The 22163-nt window shown below is 40.3% G+C and overlaps 1 protein-coding gene across 2 annotated transcripts in view; it reads left to right on the forward strand.

The window, feature by feature from the left end:
- CTNND2 (catenin delta 2) overlaps positions 1 to 22163 on the forward strand; it is a gene marked incomplete at its 5' end in the record, with an annotated part of 906977 nt that overhangs the window by 327795 nt on the left and 557019 nt on the right. For both annotated transcript variants that reach the window (XM_080804204.1, XM_080804205.1), the window contains one exon: positions 7369 to 7481. In XM_080804204.1, the coding sequence (XP_080660330.1) occupies positions 7369 to 7481 (113 nt within the window). The remainder of the gene's footprint in view (positions 1 to 7368; positions 7482 to 22163) is intronic.

Raw genomic sequence — 22163 nt, forward strand, 5'->3', positions numbered from 1 at the left:
TAGGACCCTTTTATTTATTTACTCATTCTTTGGTGATAAGAACATTTAATGTGAGTTATACCATCTTAACAAATTTTTAAGCACACAGCACTGTATTGTTAATTGTAGGCACCATGTTGCCTGGCCGATCGCTAGAACTTGTTTGTCTTGTATAACTGAAACTTTATACCCATTGAACAACTCCCTATTTCCCCCACTCCCAAGCCCCTGGCAACCACCGTTCTGTTTTCTGCTGGACTCTTTCACACACTTCATATAAATGGAGTCTAGTGCTTTTTCTCCTCTGCACCTGACATCTTTGAGTCGGTAAAATGTTTTTCCAGGTCTATCCATGTTGAAGTGGATGGTGCAAATTCCTTCTTTCTGAGGGTAAATAATATTCCATTGTAAGGATCTACCGTGTTTTCATTATGTAGCCGTCTGTTGTACATTTGAGCGGTTGGCACGTGTTGGCTATCGTGAATACTGCTGTGCCTGGGTGGCTCAGTCGGGTAAGTGTCAGACTCTTCATTTCAGTTCAGGTCATAATCTCAGGGTTGTGAGATCGAGTCCCATGTTGGGCTCTGCACTGGTTGTGGCACCTGCTTGGCATTCTCGCTCCCTCTCCCTCACCGTCCTCTCCCTCTCCCTCCTCTCCCTCTGCCTCACCCTCCCCTCCCTCTTCCTCTTTAAAACAAAAGGAAACCAGTGCTGCAGTGAACACGAGTGCAGATATCTCTTCTAGATCCCGGTTTTAGTTCTTGCGGGCGTACACCCAGGAGTGGGATTCCTGGATCATACGGTAATTCTTTTGTTAATATTTTAAGGAACCTCCTCACTATTTTACATAGTGATCGCACCAGTTTACATTCATACCAACAACATGTAGGCATTTGATTTCTCCACATCCTTGCCAGTACTTGTTATCTTTTGTTTTCTTTGAGAACAGCCACTCTGATAGGTGTAAAGGGATATCTCATTATGGTTTTGATTTGTATTTCCTTGGTTAGTGATATTGAGCATCTTTTTATATACGTGTTGGCCACTTGTATGTCTTGTTAGGAGAAATGTCAATTCAAGTACTTTGTCCATTTTTTTTTTTTTTTTTTTTTGTACTGAGTTGTATGAGCTCCTTTTGTATTCTATAGGTTGCCTTTCCACTCTGTTGGCTGTTTCCTCTGCTAGAAGGAAAAGAAGATTTTCAGTTTCATGTAGTCCTGCTTATCTACTTTTGCTTTTGTTTCCTGTGGTTTTGGTGTCTTCACTTTTTAGAGCCCTATTTACACCACCACTTCTGTGCTGAAACTTCCCAGGAGAAGACCATGCTAGTGGTCATTGCCTGGCCATGATTCTCCTATTTATTTATTTATTTATTTATTTATTTATGCTTCTTTTGTTCCTTCTACACTCCATATCCAAAAACTCCAAAGACATTTCTTTACTCTTTTTTTTTTTTAAGATTTATTTATTATTTGAGAGAGAGAAAGAGAACACACATGAAGTGGGGGAGGGTTCGCTGAAGAGGGATAGGACGTCTCAAGCAAACTCCACTGAACGTGCATTGAGGTGGGCTTAATCTCATGACCCCAAGATCACGACCTGAGCTAAAAACCATGCCGGACACCCAACCAACTATGCCGCCCAGTTGCCCCTTTCTTCACTCTTCTTATCTTTCCTTAAGATCTCCCCTTCACTGACTTAATTTAGTAACACGTATTCACTTGTAACTGGTATTACAAATGTCATGAAATTTATCCACATACTTTTATTTTTCCAGTTGATTTCTTGGGTACCCACTGGCCTTATTAGCAACATTTGTCTCTTGAATGTTCTACCTCAAAGTGTCTAAGAAACCCAGGGAATTATTCAATTCTGAGAGGTCGGTCATCCCTCCAGACGTCAAACTGAGTCAGAACTAGACAATGTCGTCTTTCTGCCTACACCACAGCTTACGTAGCCACAGTGGAGCGGAAGCTCGTTCATTGTTGTGATGATGCCCTAGGTGATTTTGTGGGTGCTGGCCACACGCATCTCTGAGTTTGAGAACAGTTGCAGCTCTTCTAGTGCCCAATTCTAAGGTCAGTTTCCAATTCCAAGCATAATAGGTTCTGAGAGTTTCCAACCTGTGATATATTAGGGTGAGGACAGCCCTCCCCATAAGCCTTTAGACCCTTGAGTTGGGGTAAAGTAGGAAATGACTGTAATGTGAGCAAAAAGCAGAAGGCATTTTAGATCCTGGTCTCTACAGTTCAAAGAAATAAAAATTCTTTAAATAACAGGTCTTAATCTGAGTATGAATGAAATTGATAGTTTATATTGGCATCACATGCCCTCTATGTTAATGGACTGCTATGGCCTCTAAAACAAAAGAACTGAAAATACAGGGAAGATTTAGTCCAACCAATATTCATTAACTTCTTTAATGTTACCCCTTCTGTATGTCCAGACCTCCTAAACAACATCCTTTATCTCATTCTCTTTGCTCTTTTGAAGGAAGAATTTCTTTCTTGGCCAAGGCTAAGCCTTTCACCTTAACATTTTTCTAAAGTAAGAAAAAAAAAAAGCTAGGAAATAGCAGTGTTATAATGAATACACAAAGTAATACATGTAGAACACTTGGGTCCATGAAGACGTATATAGTTAACAGGTATTGATTGAGCAGCTACTATGTACCAGGACTGCTCTAGACACTAGATACATCGGCAACACAGCAGGGAAAATTTCTTCCTTATATATGGTCCTAGAACCTAGGCACTCAATAGTGAGTACTCAATAAAAAATTATTTCCCATTTTATTTTTATGTTTTGTGTTGTTACATGAATAAAATACAAGATTTTAGATGAAGAGGAGAAACTTTCTTTCTCCTTGAGGACCTTGACATTTACTATGTATTCCTTAGTGAAGCACAGGGGAAAATTCACTTAATTACTTTCTTGGTTCATATACAGGATGACAAAGTAAACATTTATTGAGTGGCTATTTTAAAAAGGCAACATACTGATACCCATTTCCTTAATAATAAAAAAAAATGTCAGTTCAGTTAAAAACTCATCATAATACATAAAACAAACAAGTCACTCAAAAGTAGCCGTTTTTAATCCTATACTAGTGAATAACATTGAAGAGAACATGTAAAAGCTTAAGTATTTGCCTGGTTAGTAGTTCATCTAATATGAGTTTTTAAATATGGCAGAAAATATCCTTTTATACATCCAACAGAAAGGAAAATTGTGAATTCCTAAAAACCTTCCAGCTTTCAGCTCAGATAGAATAACGGGAGCCTGCCAGTACCTTCCCATCTGGACCAACAACACATACAGACAATATGAAACGACAGCTTTCAAGACTCTGAACTTTAAGGAGTGAAGAAGGTGGTTTCCAAGAGACACAAAGCAAATAAGGGGAGCCTGCCACTTCCCCAGCTACAACAGTGTAGAAAAGCAGACCCTCAGAGTCCAGGGGGCTCCCTGCGCTGGGGAGACAGCACCTGACAGCCAGGGAGGAAAAGGGACTAGAATGTTTGGGGTAAAATACAAGAAGGGTGGTCGCTGCTCAGAAGGAGAGCCCTCGAAATCTGCAGAGGATCCACTTCTACTTTCATTTGAGACCTGAGCATCCTGATTCTGTAAGGAGGCCACCGGGGACAGGGAAAGAACCATTTGAAAGGATGAGAGGAAACACTACCAACCAAGAGCCAGAAATACGTGCCCACACCTACCAGCCTAACTGGAAAACCCATAATCCGTTGGACACTGAGTGCTTAGAAGGATCCCCCTAGGTGAAGTAGAGGAATTTGCCGAGGACAAAATGCTGCTCTCTCTCCCCAAAACAAATCTGAAATGCAAGACCCAAGTGTACCAAATTGCATCTAAGAAACTGTGCCCCAGAACAGAACTTAAAATATCTGTAGGAATATGAAGATTCCCAGAGCACAATAAGGTAAAATTCAAAATGTTTTATGTTCAACCAAACATCACCGTACGTGAGGAGAAGCAGAAACGGGGCCCGTCCTGAGGGGAAAAATCAGTCGGCTGAAACTGACCCAGATGCTAACGTTAGCTGGTCGGGACGTTAAAACAGTTTCTGTGTGTATGTTCCCTGTGTTCATAAAGTTGGGGACAGGGAAGATATAAAAGAGACCCAGGTGAAACTTCTAGAGGTGTTTGATTCATCAATGTCTGAGATAAAAATATACTCGACAAGATTAATAGTGGGTCAGGTACTGCAGGGGGGAAGAGTGATTAACTCGGCACCAATGGACGTTATCCAAAATGAAACACAGGTTGAGGGGGAAAAAAGAATCTTAAAAATGGGCAAAGAATCCCTGAGCTGTGGGGCTATTCCAAGTGACCTAATATGTATGTAATTGTAGTCACTGAAGGAGGGGTGTTAGTGGGGAAAGGGGAAAGAGTCTGAGGAATCAATGACTAAACGCTTTCCAGATCTAATGGAAACTAAATTCACAGATGCAGGAAACCCAGTGAACCCCAAGCGTAAGAAACGTGTGGAAAACTATAGTAGGGGACGTTGTCATCAGGTTGTTCACCAGTGATAAAGAGAACATCTTAAATGGAGGCAGGGAAAAAAAGACATTGTATAGACAAAGAAACAAATACATGAATACCATAGGGTTTTTTTTTTTTTTTTTTTTTTTTTTGTCAGAAACAATAAACAAGAGGACAAAACGTCTTTCAAAAATGAGGGCAAAGTAGTGTTGTTAGGCACGTAAAGCTGAGAGAATTCATCGCTGAAAGAACCACATTCCAGGAAACACGAAAGGAAGTCTCTCAGACAGAGGCATGATGCCAGATGGAAATGCAGATCTACCCAAAGTGACAATTGAAAATTGTGACTCGGTGTTTGGAGGGCAGCTTGCGTGAGGGTGTCTCGTCGCCTCCCTCCGTAACCCTGAGGTGGAGGAAACGCGCAGTGAGACCCACACCCACATGCGTAATGAATTTCCATCTACCTGTGAGGAATTCTATATGATCTTTAAATACTATGTTTTTAAGGTGATACTATTCTAAAGGGATAGCTTGGTTTTCTGTTAGGACAGATTCTAGATAAAATATATTATAAAGCCTGGAAATGAAAATCTTTTAGAACCTACATATTTTTGTGGAAAGGAACTGCCCAAAAAAAAAAAAAAAAAATCTGTAGAACTTGCTGGGAGAAGAGGCAGAGATTAGGGGCACAACATGCATTCTAACAGAGGTGTTGGTATTTCTTCCTTATAAAGAATCTTTGCTGTCCTTCAGAGAATGTAAGGATAAAGACGTGAGCTCCCATGACAACATGCTTCCTTAGTTTTAGAACTTGAAAGGGAAAAGTTGAGCTCTCATGGGTAACATGTTTCTTTTTTTAATATTTTATTTATTTGAAAGAGAGAATGTGCAAACGAGAGAGAGAGAGTGCATGAGTAGGGGGAGAAGCAGAGGGAGAGGGAGAACCAGATTCCCTCCCCCCCCACCCTCCCACCCCCCCAACCCCCCCACCCCCCACCCCCCCCTCGTCACCCCAGCAGGAAGCCTGATGTGGGGCTCCACCCTGGGACTCCAGATCATGACCTGAGCTGAAGGCAGATGCTTAACTGACTGAGCCATCCCGGGTCCCCTTTTAAAGTGTTTCTTACTTAGTTCCCCACAATAATGTTAACAGAAAAGAAATCTGCTCTTGTGGAAAAGAACAAGGGAATTTTTAATATATGTGGAGGACACACCATATCCTACTTTTTAAAGGTTATCACCCAAGAGTGTCTCAGGATAGCAAAAACAATAAACTCCTATTTCCTGGGAAGACAAATCTTTGCAATGTTCGGAGTTTTCATTCTCCCACACGGACCTGTATTGTCAGTATTTTCCAGCATTTTTGTTTTCCCATACCCCAAACAAAACTGTGCAGGTAATTTGTTTTTTATTTTTTTAAATTTTATTTACTTATTTGACAGACAGAGATCACAAGTAGGCAGAGAGGCAGGCAGAGAAAGAAGGGGAAGCAGGCTCCCCACTGAGCAGAGAGCCTGATGCGGGTCTCGATCCCAGGACCCCGAGATCATGACCTGAGCCGAAGGCAGAGGTTTTAACCCACTGACCCACCCAGGCGCCCCAGTAATTTGTTTTTTAAAGAAATCAAATGTAATTTGATTATGTTGTAAAAACTTCTGAATTTTTTTAGTTAAAATACATGCTTTGGGGGTGCGTGGGTGGCTCAGTTGTTTACAAGAAGAATTTTTTTTTTTTTTTTTAAAGATTTTATTTATTTATTTATTTGTCAGAGAGAGAGAGTGAGTGAGCACAGGCAGACAGAGTGGCAGAGGGAGAAGCAGGCTCCCTGCAGAGCAAGGAGCCCGATGTGGGACTCGATCCCAGGACGCTGGGATCATGACCTGGCTCAGTTGTTTAAGCAACTGCCTTCAGCCTAGGTCAGTCCCGGGTCAGTCTCACTCTGGCCTCTCTCCTCTCATGCTCCCTCTCTCTCTCATTCTCTCTCTCTCTCAAATAAATTAACAAAATATTTTTGTAAAAAAATACTTGCTCTGCTATAATTATGTTTATTAAAAAACTTAAGTGCATGGGAAAATAAGACAAAGATTAAAATGTGGTACAAAGGTCCTATAATTGGAACAGCTAAGATACTTGACATACTGATTGAATTATTCTTCATTAACGTTGATCCTTTAACAGTGGATTTCAGGCAGATTTGTAGAAGCATTCTTCATTGGCTTAATTGGGTTGTTTTAAGGTGATACAGCAAATATCTCAAAGGATATTCACTTAGTAATTAGGCTATCAAGGATCAGTATCATTCCCATTCTGCTGAAATTTAAAGCCTACGGAAGCAGAAGTTTAAGCGTGATTTCTCTAAAGTCTACAATATGTAATAAGTAATGTTAGGGTTGAATTAGTAGAGAGAGGCAGCTAGAAGGCCAATGGGGAATAAACACAGTATTCCAAATGATAGAAAGGCTATTTCTTTTAACATTTTACTGAATGTTACAATTTTAATGGAGGAGAATTAATATCTGTCAGGTGCTGGCCATCCGCCAAATAGCCCAGGATAATTTTTCATGGTCGGTGCCTCATTAAATCCTTACCCCGACGTTAGGAAATAAGTATCGTCAACCCATTTCACAGATGATGAAGTTGATACTTACAAAGATTAAATCACTTACCACAGGCCCTGCAGCCAGCAGACCCCAGGACTCTGATACATACTCAGATCCGTCTGAAGTGCAAATCCCTCTTGGATTTCACAGTGACATCCCCGGCTTCTCAAATGCAACATCTTGGCAAATGTCATTTTTCCCCCTTGACCGCCACGTCATTTTGATGTGAATTCCACTTTGCAAGTGGATGATAGAATTAATCTTTTTGGTGGCTTTATTTCAGGAATTACAGTTTGAGAGACTGACCCGAGAGCTGGAGGCAGAACGCCAGATCGTCGCCAGCCAACTGGAGCGATGCAAGCTTGGATCAGAGACGGGCAGCATGAGCAGCATCAGGTACTGGGCACCCTGCCTCCTTACACTTCTGGGCTGGGAGCTGCCAGGGAAAGGAAATTGTGGTGTTTATCTTCTTACAAACCTGGCAGTGGATTTGGAACATTCCGTGAGACGTTGGAAGGGAATTATAACCAATCTGATTTAAGATGTTCAAAAGGTGTCCGAAATGGCCTGATTTGTACTTGAAACTCTTTTTAATAAAATTAACACCTGCCCTGAATGCAAATTACATGTAATTTTGCACAAAGGAAGGCTTTGCATTGAGTCAGCTTTCTGGAAAATCAGGAGATGCCATATCGCAGTCTCTCAGTTCCATTCTTTTTTTTTCCTAAATGAGCCAGAGGTGCAGGTTCCTGAAATGAAAGAGAACATTTCCATGTCACCCGTCTCGTTTGCTACTGGGTGATACTAAGTTGCAAAATTGTACCTCAAATATCAGCCACGCATGCAATTCTCCTGGATAAAAATATTTTGAATTCATAGACAGAATAATTATTCAATGAGGGGTTGGTTTGAGGTCTGAAAATGTTTAAAAACAAAGCATAGTCACTGGACCACAAAGTAAATTATCGACTCTAGGACCATGTTTTCATGTTAAAAATGTGTGTGTGTGTGTGTGTGTGTGTGTGTGTGTGTGTGTGTGAAAGAAACAAAGTTACACAACTGTCATTTTTCAGTCATGCATTGTACTTTCCTGTTACCTTGTTCTATGTCGTGTTTTTGAGGTTCACATTTTAAGGGAGGTGTCTTCTTGAAGGACACTTGCTGTGGCACACTTGCATGAATGTGACACACTTAATAGCTGTGTCTCATTCATGCAACAGGTAGAGGTAGTGGATGGTAGTCAGGGGGCTGCTTCTCTGCTTTCCCTCCCACAGTTATTAAGGACTAGCTTCTCTCTTGAGGGCTCTGCCATCCCCTATGACCTCACTGTCAATTGTTTTGTCCATTGCATCACTGCACGTACAATCCATTGGTGCAAACCAGTCACGTGGCCTCTCATAGATGGAGGTTGGGCCACGGCCACTGTACTCAGAGAGGAGCGTGAGTCTGGTGATCTCTTAGCCACCTGCTGTGACAAAAGAATTAAAACGTCCTTGTATCTTTTGCTCTAACATATTTTATCATTGTAAGAGTGCAATTGTAGTCAGAATGTTTCCTATTCGAGTCACTTGCCATCAGTCTTTTAAACATTGTTCTTTTATTTTCTTTAACAATGGTGAATCTACACAGATATCATTGTACTCTTGTTAGACTAGCCTGCTTGGACAGAATATCATTTTCTATTGTAAAACATTATTTTGGACCCGTGGGAGCATATCTACCTCTGCATCCAAGTACCTAGGTCATAAGTAGCTGTGATTCCTCAAACAGACTGGCCAAACACCCAAATTAACCAAAGGAGAATGGACCAAAAACAAAACAAAAAAGTGCATTGTGTTTACTCAAAATTGTTTTCAGAAGGTTGACTGGTCGAAGATGGTAAGACTGAGGCAAGGAGAAAAATAATGTTTGTAAATGTGTATTTGATTCATTCCATGTGGTTGGACATATTTGAAGAGCTTTTTTTTTTCCTTCTTCAAATTTTTATTTCAATTCTAGTTAACATATAGTGGAATACTGGTTTCAGGAGTAGAATTTAGTGATTCGTCACATACATATAACACCCAGTGCTCATCACAAGTGCCCTTCCTTACTACACGTTGGCTAACTGAACATCATTTTTTTGAAGAAAAAGTATTAAGAATTTGTAATAGCCAAATGGTAACCAAATTTTGGAATAAAACCAGTGTGCAAATTGGGTCTTGAATTCTTCTGTAATCCAAGGCACAGATTATATACCTCCCCCCCCCCACCCCGCCCCAGTCTGATTCTTTTTTTTTTTTTAATTTTAAGAGCTTTTGGTTAAAGGTGGGGTTTTTTTTCTATTTCCTGAGAAGCTAAGACTGTCAGGTTCCTAGGTCCACACACACCACTGAATCGACATCTGTTTTGCTTTGAAACCCACTGTTTCTCTCTTGGTCAGATTACCTTTTTCCATTCTTATTTCCACCTTTCTGTGTGATATTTTTGCACACTGTACATCTTTTATTTCGTTTCACCCCCTCCCCTCCCTAGCCCCAGCTCGGCACAGGTCTAGGGGACCATGTTACATCCTGTGCTTCAATTTCCAAAGTCTGATTCGGCCGGAAACAAATAATCTGATTCATCCAGTGACGGACTTGTAAGAAATTGATCTTACTCTTGAGAAGGTGAAATAAGTGTCCTAAAACGGGTGACCTCTGATGGCAGGCGGTAGGAGATGGTGGCTGGGTGGGTCATGAGCCAGTGGAGGGGACTGTGGTGACAGATAGTAGCCCAACAGAGAGGCCATGTTGTTCCTGAAAGATAAACACGCCAGCTCACTTACCATTCGACCTGGCTGCATTTCAGAGGTTGCCTCTATGAGACTACCTTTTTAATTCTTAAGAACTTTCCTCCTCCCTCATTTAATTGGATTGAATTGATTTCTTTCCTTAGGTATCTTCTTTCCATCCAAGGTGTCTTGAATGGAACCCATGTTGAGCTACAGAAGTAGACAGAAAAATTAGCCCTGACTTTTGATTCTTTATTCTACATCCTGTACCCCGGGCTCTCAGCCCCTGATACACAATAATCCTGGGTAAAAAAAAAAAAAAAAAAAAAAAAAAGTATTAAATGATAGTGTTAAGTGCAGATGACACTACCTAATTATTTCTCCTTGCCAGATAGCTATATGATGTCAGTTTTCATTAAGCCTGATTATTTTGTATATTGGAAATCTCTAATGTATGAATCTGCACTTGAATAATACAAGCAATTTACTGATAATTCACTGGAGGAAAGTCTAATACATAGCTTCCACTGTTCCTTTATTTATCATAACCTAGTTGTTTGCTTGGCTTCAGAAATGCTCCTTTGGAAATTCCAGTCTTTATTAAGCACAATAGACTAACCTAGTTAGCACATCAAAAGGAATATTCTTAAAAATTTTAAAAATAGAATATAAACAATTTTTTGAAAAAGGAGAACAGGCAAAGACACCTTTGATACTTTAGATGTTGTTTCCTAATTCTTAGGGATACTAGGGAGGGGAAAAGAGAGCTGCTTTAGAGGAAATGAAAGAAAACCAAGTGTCTTTCAGACTTTTTAATGTAAGTGGTAAAAATGACTAGTAAATAGAGTTTAGTGTCTGCCTGCCTTTTACTGATGATAGGAAATTCTCTATCCGATTCCTAAGACCTTCTTCCTGGCCGTCACATTGACTTTTGAAACTCTTTGAACAACTTTGATTAGTGTGCATTTGTAGCAGTCCACAGTGTAAGAGTCAATGAGTGGACCCGTGAGAACACGGCGGTTGGAGGAGGGGAGGCGGGAGCTCCCCGCGTCGCGGCTCATCAGCTCCTGCATCCAGGCAACCAGGGCACACGTAGCACAAATAGGAACCTGGTGACCTCTCTGACTCTTCACAGACTTCGCTAAACATCCACGTGGGTACTGAGGCTTCCAGAATTCAGATCAATGAGCGGGTTAAGTGTTACTGTTCTACAGAGGAATTACTGCTGCTTCCTCCTGCACCTGCAGACCCACCGTGTGCCTCATATCCTTCCTAGCTTGGCTTTCCTCACCGTTTCCAGCCCGATCCTTTCCATGCTGTTGGAACCTGCTCTCTTCCCATGAGAAAGCTTGGTTCCCTCCTTTCTCCCTGATTCCCCAGAACCGGCCAGACCTGAGTCAGGGACATTACTCATCCAGATGCTGCCCTTTATTTACGGTCATGATCAGATCCCCTTGCTAGTAGCTCACTCTCACCCCCTGGCCAGCTGGGAGTATGTGGCTCACGCCCATCCCTCAGGTCTCGGCCTGTGCACACTCTTGGTCTGGCAGCCCCAGAAGCCGTCCTTTCCCTGTAAGGCTGGGGGCCATGCACTGCTCTTCTCTGTCCCATGGTCCGAGGACTTGCGTTTGCCTATGCCTTGGCCATATTCGCCGCAGACTCTAGTAGCATTCTAGCTCATCCTTCTGCCTGCAGTCTGCCCAGATCTGTCCCCCATGTGGGGTGTGATTGAGCTGCATACTACGTAGAGCCAAACCATGTCCTTGAAGGACTCTTTCCCACTTCCATAGGCACACCGCTCTTTCCCGTCTCAGGGCGCTAACCATGTGATCCCTTCTGTCTAGAATGTCTTCCTTCTTTCACTCGGTCACCTCCTCCTATGGATCCAGTTACCCAGCAAGGGCTCACATCTTCGTGAATGTCTTCTTGATCCGTCCAAATTGGACCAGGTGTCCCCTGCCTGGGGGTCGTTAGAACTTATCAGAGCATTGGGGATGAGACTGTATTGACCCTTCTAGGAGTTCCCTGCCACAGAATGTTTAACCTTCACTCAAAGAACGTAAGGGGATTTTCTGGAGTGCTGCTGAGAATTTAAGGACATCAAAGTAGATGACCCATCATATTCCTGATTCTGACGGACAGCAAGAACACAATGGTGGAGATCCTGAGCTCAAATCACAATTAGACCTATCTTATGGCCTGACTTATGGCCTTAAAAGCCTGACTCTCGGAAACCCTGATGATGATGGTGGTGTTTTATAACAAGGGTCTCAAGCTCAGAAACAAAGGAAATCAAAAATTCAAAGCTAGAGAGATTTGCCATGTAAGAAATTCTCCGTTACCAGCTTTACAGACGGAGGAGCTATGTGGTGGGTAATTCCTATGGCTTCTAAGAATGTCCCTGACTGACAGCCGGCAAGAGGAAGAGGAACTTGATGCTATAACCAAAAGGAACTGAATTCATCTCACAGCCTGAATGATTATTCCCTTGAACCTCAAAAAAGAAAAGTAGCCCAGCAGAAACTCGGATGGCAACAGAGAACCCAACCATGCTATACACCTGAATTTTGCAAAACTTACAAATCCGTTAGTTAAAAAAAAAATGGACATTGCTTTAAGCTGCTCAGTTGGGGATAATTAGTGATATGGCAATAGAAAAATGTGTACCATGCTTTTCAACTGGTTGTGCTAGATATATACTACAATAAGCTGAATTACAAATGTTTTCAGAAAAATAAACCTTATTCCATGACCATCAATATTTCATTCAAAAGTTTAATATGTATGGCCCTTTTTTATTTTTTTATGCGTGTATGTATGTGTTTGGATTGGCATGTCAAAATCATCTGTGGCTTTGATTCTATGAAATAGAGGTGTTTGACTGTGGAGTAGAGTCATTATTTACTGTGGGATACGACTACCAAATAAAGCAATCATCTTTAGCCTTACCATTTTTATAATAGAGATACCCAAGACTCTGATTGGAGTTGAATATACTTAAAAAGATAAAACACAATATGTAATATAAACTGCTTGCTCTATATAAGATGATGCTCTTTCTTCCCCACAGATGAACTTTTGAATTTCTTGCAAACAAGTTTTCACAAAAGCCTGCCATTTTGGGGAGAGTAGATGCAAAAGGAATTAATGTTGTACATGTTACCAAAGGTCATTCTTTTTATTAACTAACTTCTGTGAGCTGAAGTGCCAGCAGTTCTATAAATGGAGTCTAAAAATCTTGTCCACACTTACGAAGAATTAAGGCTTATTTCAGAGAAAATGTTGATTTCTGGTTAAATTAGTGAGAGGTGAAGAAACATTAGTCAAGTAATCACATACTTTTTGTCAGAATGAAATGTATTTATTTAAAAGCATGATCACTGAACTTTCTTAAGGAATTAAATCATATGTGAATATAATTATAAGTAAAACATGTGCATTTTTTCATTATCCTGCAGGATATGATATTTAAACAAATAGTAACACTTACTGTTTTAAGATAAAGAAGGAATAAATTTGCCAAAGTATTTCATTTTGGAAATCACATAGCTTAAGTAATTAAGTAATTACTTTAAAATGTTTTTCAAATGAATTTTTTTATTATGTAGATATTTCTACACATACACACATTCCCAGATGAAGTCATTTAGCCCAAAGGTAACAGTTGCTCAAAGCCACAGGATTCTAGATACTTATGCTGGTGAATACATGTTTTCTAGAAGGAGGAAAAATAATAACATTGAATCAGTTTTAATTGCTTTTTTTAGAATTTTATTTTTCTATTAAATATCATTTTTATTAGTTTCCATACTAGGAAGTAAGCGTTTCTCACACAGCTGAAATACTACTCCTCCAGTAAATAAAGCCTAGCGATTTATTTGAACAGGACATTTAATTTATTGAGTTGGTAATCAAAATTAACATTGCAGTGGTATTTTCTAATTTTTTTAGAATGTCCTTTTCATATAAAAACAGAAAAAAATACAGAAACTATAGACATATTTTCGAGGTTTTTCTTTCTATTGCTAATTTCTTTAAAAAAAAAAAAAAAAAGTGTTTCTCTGTTTCCTTCCAAACTAAATTCCAGAGCAGAAATCTACCTTGAAAATGCTCCCAATTTTCTCAGGTCCCTTTGTGAATGCTTGTTCTTTTCTTAATCCCTGTACTACCATCTTTCCCCTTGACCAATTTTTTCCCCATTTTCCTAGCCTTTCCTTTTAATGCTAACATTATTCCTTTAGGATTTCCTATTATAGTCTCTTTTTTTTCCTACGTAAATTAAGAAGAATATTCTAGACCACTTTCCGGGCCCTCCGGAATCATCGCCATGCAGTACCATCCCACTTCTGCTCAGGTCTCTACTCCAGAAAGATTGGGGACACTTACAGTCGTTGCTCCTTTAAAAGGGAAGCAGCCTTTCCCATCTCGCCTAGAGTCCAAGTCCACTGTGCTGAGCCACTTCTAGATGGCACCCTGGTGTCCTGTGAATTCCTGATCCAGTAAGACAATGTACAACGTGGCTTGAAGCTGCCACCTTCTGCTCACCTGTACTGAGAATTTCCTGAGCTTTCTCAGCCACTAGAAGTAGAAGCAGATGCTGTCCTAGCCTCTCAGTAATTCCTGGAGAGCAAGGACTAGGCGGACATGCCGAAGTCTTGGCCAGCTTGTGCTAACTGGTCCCTCGATGAATGTAGAAATGAAAGAGTGGATGTGTAGGATTTCTCTTACTGTTGTTGTTTTCAATGCTCTTGCTTTGGAAAAAGCACCAGTCTTATTAAGCTATAAGGATTTCTATCTCTATATATTCCAGATATATATATATATATAATATGTATCTTATGTATCAAATGGTTTATATTGTCCTGACCTTACCAGATCAGAATATCACAGAATATCACATTTCAGTGTTCATTCTAGTTAGTTCTCACATGAGAATAGTACTCCCTATTCCAGGCCCCATTGGTTTGATGTACTCTATGCATGGTGTTGACTTAGTCTTGTCTTTTTACTCTCATCTCAGGAAGATGATAGTAACAGCGATAACTTTAATAATAATTTTTTTTAAAGATCTCATTTATTTAGTTGAGAGAGACAGAGACAGCCAGAGAGAGCAGGAGCAGGCAGGAGAGGGAGAAGCAGGCTCTCTGCTGAGCTGGGAGCCCGATGCGGGACTCGATCCCAGGATTCTGGGATCATGACCTGAGCTGAAGGCAGCCACTTAACCGACTGAGCCACCCAGGTGCCCTAACTTTAATAACAATAATGGTAGTATTTTTTAGCACTTTTTATAGACCAGGTGTGGAAATGATTTACATAGATCATGCAATTTACTTCGAGCTGTAGATAACAACACTGAGATTCAGAGAGGGAAATTCACTCTCCCATCATCCAACAGCTAGGACCAGGCACTGATTTTTGAACCCAGGTGTCTTTACTCCCCAAGTACACATGTTAACACACCTTACTGCTACTCAGTCTTAAATTATGTTGTAAATTATGTTGCTATTCAGTCTTAAATTACCTTGTAAATTATGTATGTTCTAAATAACTATCTAAATGTCTCCAGTCCATTCTCCTCCTAGAGATACAAATATTTTGGACTGATTTTGTGCTTATTTTTTCTCTATCCCCCACCCCGACCCCAGCAATTGCAGCTATTTTGAATTCCTTCATCTGAATATATTTCTGAGATTCATTCTTACACAAATGAGGTAAAGAGTGTTAATCGCATATGTTATTATTGCTTTTAATTATATCCAGACTGTTCAGCATTCTCTTGCAAATTGCCAATGGACAAATTATACTAATATTTGTGTTTATAAAATGCTAGTTGTATTGTCTTAGTCTTTCAGGCTGCTCTAGCAGAGTACCATAGACTGAGTAGCTTATAAACAACATGAATTTATATCTCCTGCTTCTGGAGCTGGGAAATCCAAGGTCAAGGGCACAGCAAATTTGGTATCTGACGAGGACCTGGTTCTGGGTTCACAGACAGCTTTCTTTGTGCTGTGTCCTCACTTGGCACAAGGGGTGGGGAAGCTCTCAGAGGCCTCCTTTATGAAGGCAGGAATTCCATTAATGAAAACTCCACCCCGTAACCTAATCACGTCCCACCTCCAAATACCATCACAGAGAGGATTAGATTTCAACATCAAATAGGAGACTGGGAGAGGCACAAACATTCAGGCTATAGTACATGTTAAACCGGGTTTGCTAGATTTTTGTAGGACAACAGATCCTCAGCTATCCTGAGGATTTGATGTAGGTCCTAAAAACGGGTTAGTACCTAATATTTATAATTATTTAATATCTTTCTTACAGCAACTACTGTATTTAACACTTTTGAATCAATTTTGAAGCCTGACTTCTTTCCAAAATGACGTACTGAAAAACTAATGTTAACTTTACACCTAAAAACAATATACCAAGAGTGCCTGGATGATTCAGTTGGTTAAGTGTCTGGCTTTGGATTAGATCATGATCCCAGGGTCCTGGGGTCCTGGGGTCCTGTGATTGTGTTCCCTGCTCACTGGGGACTCAGCTTCTGCCTCTCCCTCTCGCTCTCCCCTTCCCCCACTCATGTTCTCTCTCTCTCTCTCTCAAATAAATAGAAATCTTAAAAAACAAAAACAAAAACAATATACTAAATTTTATTTAGAGGTTTTGTATTGTAAAGGATATTTTGGGAAAACTAACCAATTTTACAATTTAAAATTCTGATTGGTATAGAACTGAAAGTTTTTATAAATTCAGTCTAGAATATTCTTTGTATTTTCTGTCATCCTTATCATTTTCTTTAACTCATGGATCTGAAAGATGAAATGGCAGTTTCGGGACGCCTGGGTGGCTCAGTTGGTTAGGCAGCTGCCTTCGGCTCGGGTCAGATCCCAGCGTCCTGGGATCGAGTCCCACATCGGGCTCCTTGCTTGGCGGGGAGCCTGCTTCTCCCTCTGCCTCTGCCTGTGCTCACTCATTTTCCCTCTCTCTCTCTGACAAATAAATAAATAAAATCTTTAAAAAAAAAAAAAAAAGAAAGAAATGGCAGTTTCATAGTTTAGAGCTGTATCCCATCACCGTGTTTTTAGATATTGCCTGGGTTTGCTAATTGCCCCAAATTTCACTTTTTAAAAAATCTACAATAGTGGAGCTAACACTTTTCTGTAATTTTGCCGAGGTTAAATGAGAAATGTAAGTGAGGTACACGTCACCTCGCACATTGTTACTAGCGAATCCTGTATATTTTTCCTTCTTGATGAATAAACAGATAATCTCTTTGTTGAGTCTCTTTCTTAATTTTTCTACCAAAGCTAATAGAATGGTTCCTCTCACAATGAGCCAAAGAATGGTTCCTCTCACGATGGGCTAAAGCGACATGTCAAGGTAGCACCACATTTGCCGCCTTCATTTTGTAGACTAGACAGCGTCCCAGAGACTGACACGTCAGAATGGAAGACACCTTTCTCACAGCACAACTTACTGGGTCGCTGGGCCCCCTGCTGGAGCTGGAACTGGAACTGAGACTTGGGCTATGGTGTGGTTGGAAAGTGAAGAGCAGTAATGCACTAACAACACTGGTGACAGGACGTGCTCAATCAATTACCATCTGGAAGCCAGTGACTCTTTGAATGGATATTTTTTCAGACCAGGAGCAGCAAGAGATGAAGGCGTTGACCAGAACATGCGCGCTCAGTACTTTCTCTGGCTGTTAAATACGATGAGAGGTAGAAGTGCCCGTTGACAAAGGCATTGACGTGTCCTTCTGCCTTTGCTCAGATGCTGAGTGTTCAAGAGCTTTTACCCACTTTTTTCTGTTTATAATTGTTCATGCTCTTTTCAGGGGATGGGCAACCAGTGATATTTCAGGGGACAAAATAACAACAAGCATTCGATTCACTTAAGAAGAATGACGTTCTGTGGTCATCAATGGGATGGCAGCATCTCGCTGCCCACCATGAACATTGTATGTTCCAATTATTAGGATGGAAAGGCAGTGGAGAGAGCGCAGGAAAAGCGTTGTGGTGTGTATTTGAGGATATCTGTGGTCTTGGCACCACCACATTCAAGAGTTGCCTCGGGAAGGTCATGTGGGTTCTCTGGGCCTCTGTTTCCTCCCCTGTAAAGCAGAAGCATTGAGTTGTTCCTCCTCTCCACTTTTGTGCTCTTCGTCCCATTGGTACCTTCCACTGTGGGCAGTGAGTCACATCGGACTATTTTAAGATGGTGACATTATGTGAACTTGAATAACAGATCTAATTAAGGAATGAGGATAGCAAGATGTTACCAGATAGATTTGGTGCTTCAGAGGAAGGCAGACAGATGTCTGTATATCCGTGGAAGTAGTTTTTTCATTATAAGAATTTCCACTTAGACCAAGGCATGGATTTTACATTTGGGAAAGCACAGTCTAAAAGAAATTTGTCCGTATATAATGTATAAACTGCCTCAGATGCTTTCGGTGTTTTCTAGTTTGGCTAAAAACTACGGTGAGGCTATGAAACCAGAACAGAGGGTCCCACACTGAGAGGTCATGGGGAGTGGTCCTTTTAAGCCATCATCATTGGTCCCATGGGAAAAAGTGCTTATAGGGTCATTCTAAAGGCCTAACAGGTTAGTAAGCCCTCTTTATGCTTCAAATACAAGTATGACAAGGCTCCTGGCCTCCAGGGACTTACTCTCAAACACAAAGAGTGATGTATAAACAGGTGAAACATGATAAGATACATTGATGTGTGAAGAGAACAGGAGGTAGCCGTGGGGGAAGTTTTATAGTGTAGGACTTATGTCAAAGGAGGCAGAATAGAATTGTGAAATTATTCCTTTTTTTTTTTTTTTAATGTAAACATTTGGAAGGCTAAACCAACACTGGGCTTCACTTCTGTTGCAAGCAGTGCCCATTGGCAAGAAGCAATCTTTGACTTTTTTTACTTCATGGAATATGAATATATTCTAATTCCCCTTTATCCAGGAGAAAGTATCATAGAATTTTAAATTTAAGAGATTGCTGTGTTAGCAGCAGGCAGCAAAGATGTTGCCTGTTTGTTGACAGTAAAGCTGTATTCATAAGCCCGCGTCTTCCCAAACATCTGTGTACTTAGTACCTCAAGAGCGGAGGAAGTTTAAAAATTGTCATACATTGTTGCTTAGTCTTCCGCACGCATTTGCAAATGTAACTCTCAGCAAGATTTTATGGAAAAGATCTGTCTAAGGAATTGACTGCCATCTCTATGCCAAAATTTAGCAATTAACCTTTTCTCTCTAATGTGTGAGTGACGGGATCCACCTGTTGGGACTCTGTCATTTTGACACTCTTCATTTTAGGTAAAGGGTCTCATTCTGTCTTTTGAAACTCGTGTGTTCCCGTCACATCACAAATGCCCCACAGACATCGAAGCTTCAATTGAAGCAGGTGGCGTAGGGTGGTGGTTCACGCAGTGGAGTGTGGAACCAGTAGGTTTTGGATCTGGATCTCAGCTCTGCGTATTGTGACCCGTGTGACATTGGGAAATGTCCTCTAGATGCTCCATTTATCTATATGTAAATTGGGGAGAGGTTTGTAGTGAAGATTAAAGATGAAAATAGGTTTAAAGCAATTAGTGTAGTGTTTGCCACTGAGCCAAGCATTCAATATGTGAGAGCTCGTTCTCTTCCTATTAATTTATTACTTTATGTAAGCACTGCAGTTATGACTCACTTGTCATATACACAAATAGGAAATATCCTCATTTTCACGGAGAAATGTTATTTATACCTTCTCTTCTTTTTTGCTTGTTTAGGGAACGATTATGATGGTATCAAATTAACTGAAAACAATATTCCAACTATTGTCGGTCTCTGCTGGAGAACACCACAGTAGAAATGATGTTCTTAAATTAATGTGTGAGGGATATGTATGTGATAATAAGAGCATAACACACTGAAAGTCGGTGTTCAGGACACGGTCTCATCACCACTGGAAACTGTATTGACCCTTAGGTGGATAGTTGCTCAAGGTCACTATAATTTTGAGCACCCACGTTCTACTGTTAATGAACTTTGCTTATTGCCTTTGCAGCCTGGTACAAAATGAGACGAAGGTGAGAATAGAAAAAATCCTCGATATTACCCGAACACTGGAATTGTTAGCATTTTTATTAAAACATCGAGGGTCTTTAAGGGATTGTGGAAAATAATGGTGTTCTGATGTCTGTGTGTCTGGTTGCTAATTCAGAGATGAATTGCCCATGGCCATGCGGGTAGGTGGTCAGAGTCAACAACATAAGGACAACCATATTAGGGGCATGAATTTGTGAAGTTGTCTGTTATGAAAGGGTGGAGCTCACGATCTCATTCCGTCCATCCTTCCATCCTTCATTCATTACGTATAAATCGTGGACTTAATATATGTAATATATTGTAATTGACACAGAGAGTATAGCTCAGGATGAGGAAAGCAAATCGCCTGTTGTCAGATAGCCTCCAGTCTTCATGCTGCCTAAAGGATGTAACTTTATGTAGTAGGGATGATAACCAGATCTTTCCCTGGTTAAAGTTGTTGCTCTCTTTAGCCTCTAAAACAAAACGTGTATCAAACTCACCTTTATGTACGTGATCAACCATTTAGTACTAAGATAACACAGCAAATGCAAGTCCCAAATTCAAGAGAGAGAATTAAATTTGCTCGATTCTATTTAAGTTACTCATTGGGGTGGGGATACAGAGGTGTATTTTAGGCTTAAACCTGACCATTTCAAACACTTATTATATTTGGATAATGAACTAGCATTCCAGCGGGAGAAAATTAATCAGAACTTAGTTTCATGTGCAACTCATGGAGTCAGAACAAAGGAATAATAAACTAATGAAGAAGTAATGCTCCGTAGAATATTTGAAAGTTTTTAAATAAATATTAAAAACTTCAAAAAAGGGAATTTTAAGAAATAAGATATAAAGGAGCTGGTAGTGTTTCTGTCAAGGGATTGGATTCACCATTTTTCACAGAAGATTTAACTTGCATTATTATTCCCAGGGAGAATTCTTTCATTTTCAGTGAGAAAAGTTAAAAAAAAATAAAATAAAACTCTGAGATGCTAATTGAGCACAATGATAAGATACTTCCAAATGAAAGTATTCTGTTAAAATGGATTGATGGCCTATTTTTTTTAAGTTATCATTTTTTTAAAGATTTTTTTTTATCTGAGAGAGAGAGTGTGCGCCTGTGTGAGCGGAGTGAGAGGCAGGAGAAAGGGGGGAGTTCTAGAGCAGACTCCCCATGGAGTGGGGAACCTAACACGAGGCTCGATCCCAGGACCCTGAGGTCATGACCTGAGCTGAAATCAAGAGTCGGCCACTTAACTGCCTGAGCCACCCAGGGGCCCCCAAAGTTACCGGTCTATTAACAGAACTTTAGTTATGAAATGAAGTTTTTTTAACATTGTTAATACAGATAAAATTTTCAGAAACAAATCTTGTATTTCAAGAAAGTGGCATATATGGATATAATGAAATATATGACATATACAATTTGAGAATCTAGAGTATTTTTTGGTGCATGATTTAAAGAATGCCACAACTCTCTACGGAGGAAGTAGAAATTGACCGATAGTTGATGGAGACTCTTCTTGCCTTTCTCTCACTGCCTCTTGCGCTGTCTCAGGCAGAAACACTGGCCTGCATTTTGTGTCTATTCATTCCCTTGGATTTCTTTGTATCTCCCCATGTGCCTGCATGCAAATCTGCAAAATATTATTTGGCTTGCTTGTTTTTGATTCTTGCACAAGTAGATTACATATTTTTTTGCTCAACTTTGCTTTTTTTAACTTTTGTTCAGATTTATCCATGTTGATATGGGCGCTTGGGACTTATACACTGTTTTCACTGAGGCCTCCTAGTTCACCCCGTGGCTGTGCCGTAACTCATCTCTCCTTGGTCTTGAGCAGAACATTTGTACACTTTGCAAGCTTTGCTTTCAGAAACATATGGCTTGGAACATAATAATTATTTTTTTTAATTTAACTATGTATTTTTTATTAACATACAACATATTCTTTGTTTCCAGGGTACAAGGCTGTGATTCATAAGTCTTACACAATTCGCAGTGCTCACCGTAGCACATACCCTCCTCCCAATGTCCATCACCCAGCAACCCTATCCTTCCCCCCACCCCCAACAATCCTCAGTTTGTTTCCTGAGATTAAGAGTCTTTTATGGTTTGTCTCCCTCTCTGGCTTCATCTTGTTTCATTTTTCCCTCCCTTCCCCTATGATCCTCTGTCTTGTTTCTCAAATTCCTCATATCAGGGAGATCATATGATAATTGTCTTTCTCTGATTGACTTATTTCACTTAGCAT

This window comes from Martes martes (genome assembly GCF_963455335.1).
Source record: "Martes martes genome assembly, chromosome: 5".
Taxonomy (NCBI): Eukaryota; Metazoa; Chordata; class Mammalia; order Carnivora; family Mustelidae; genus Martes; species Martes martes.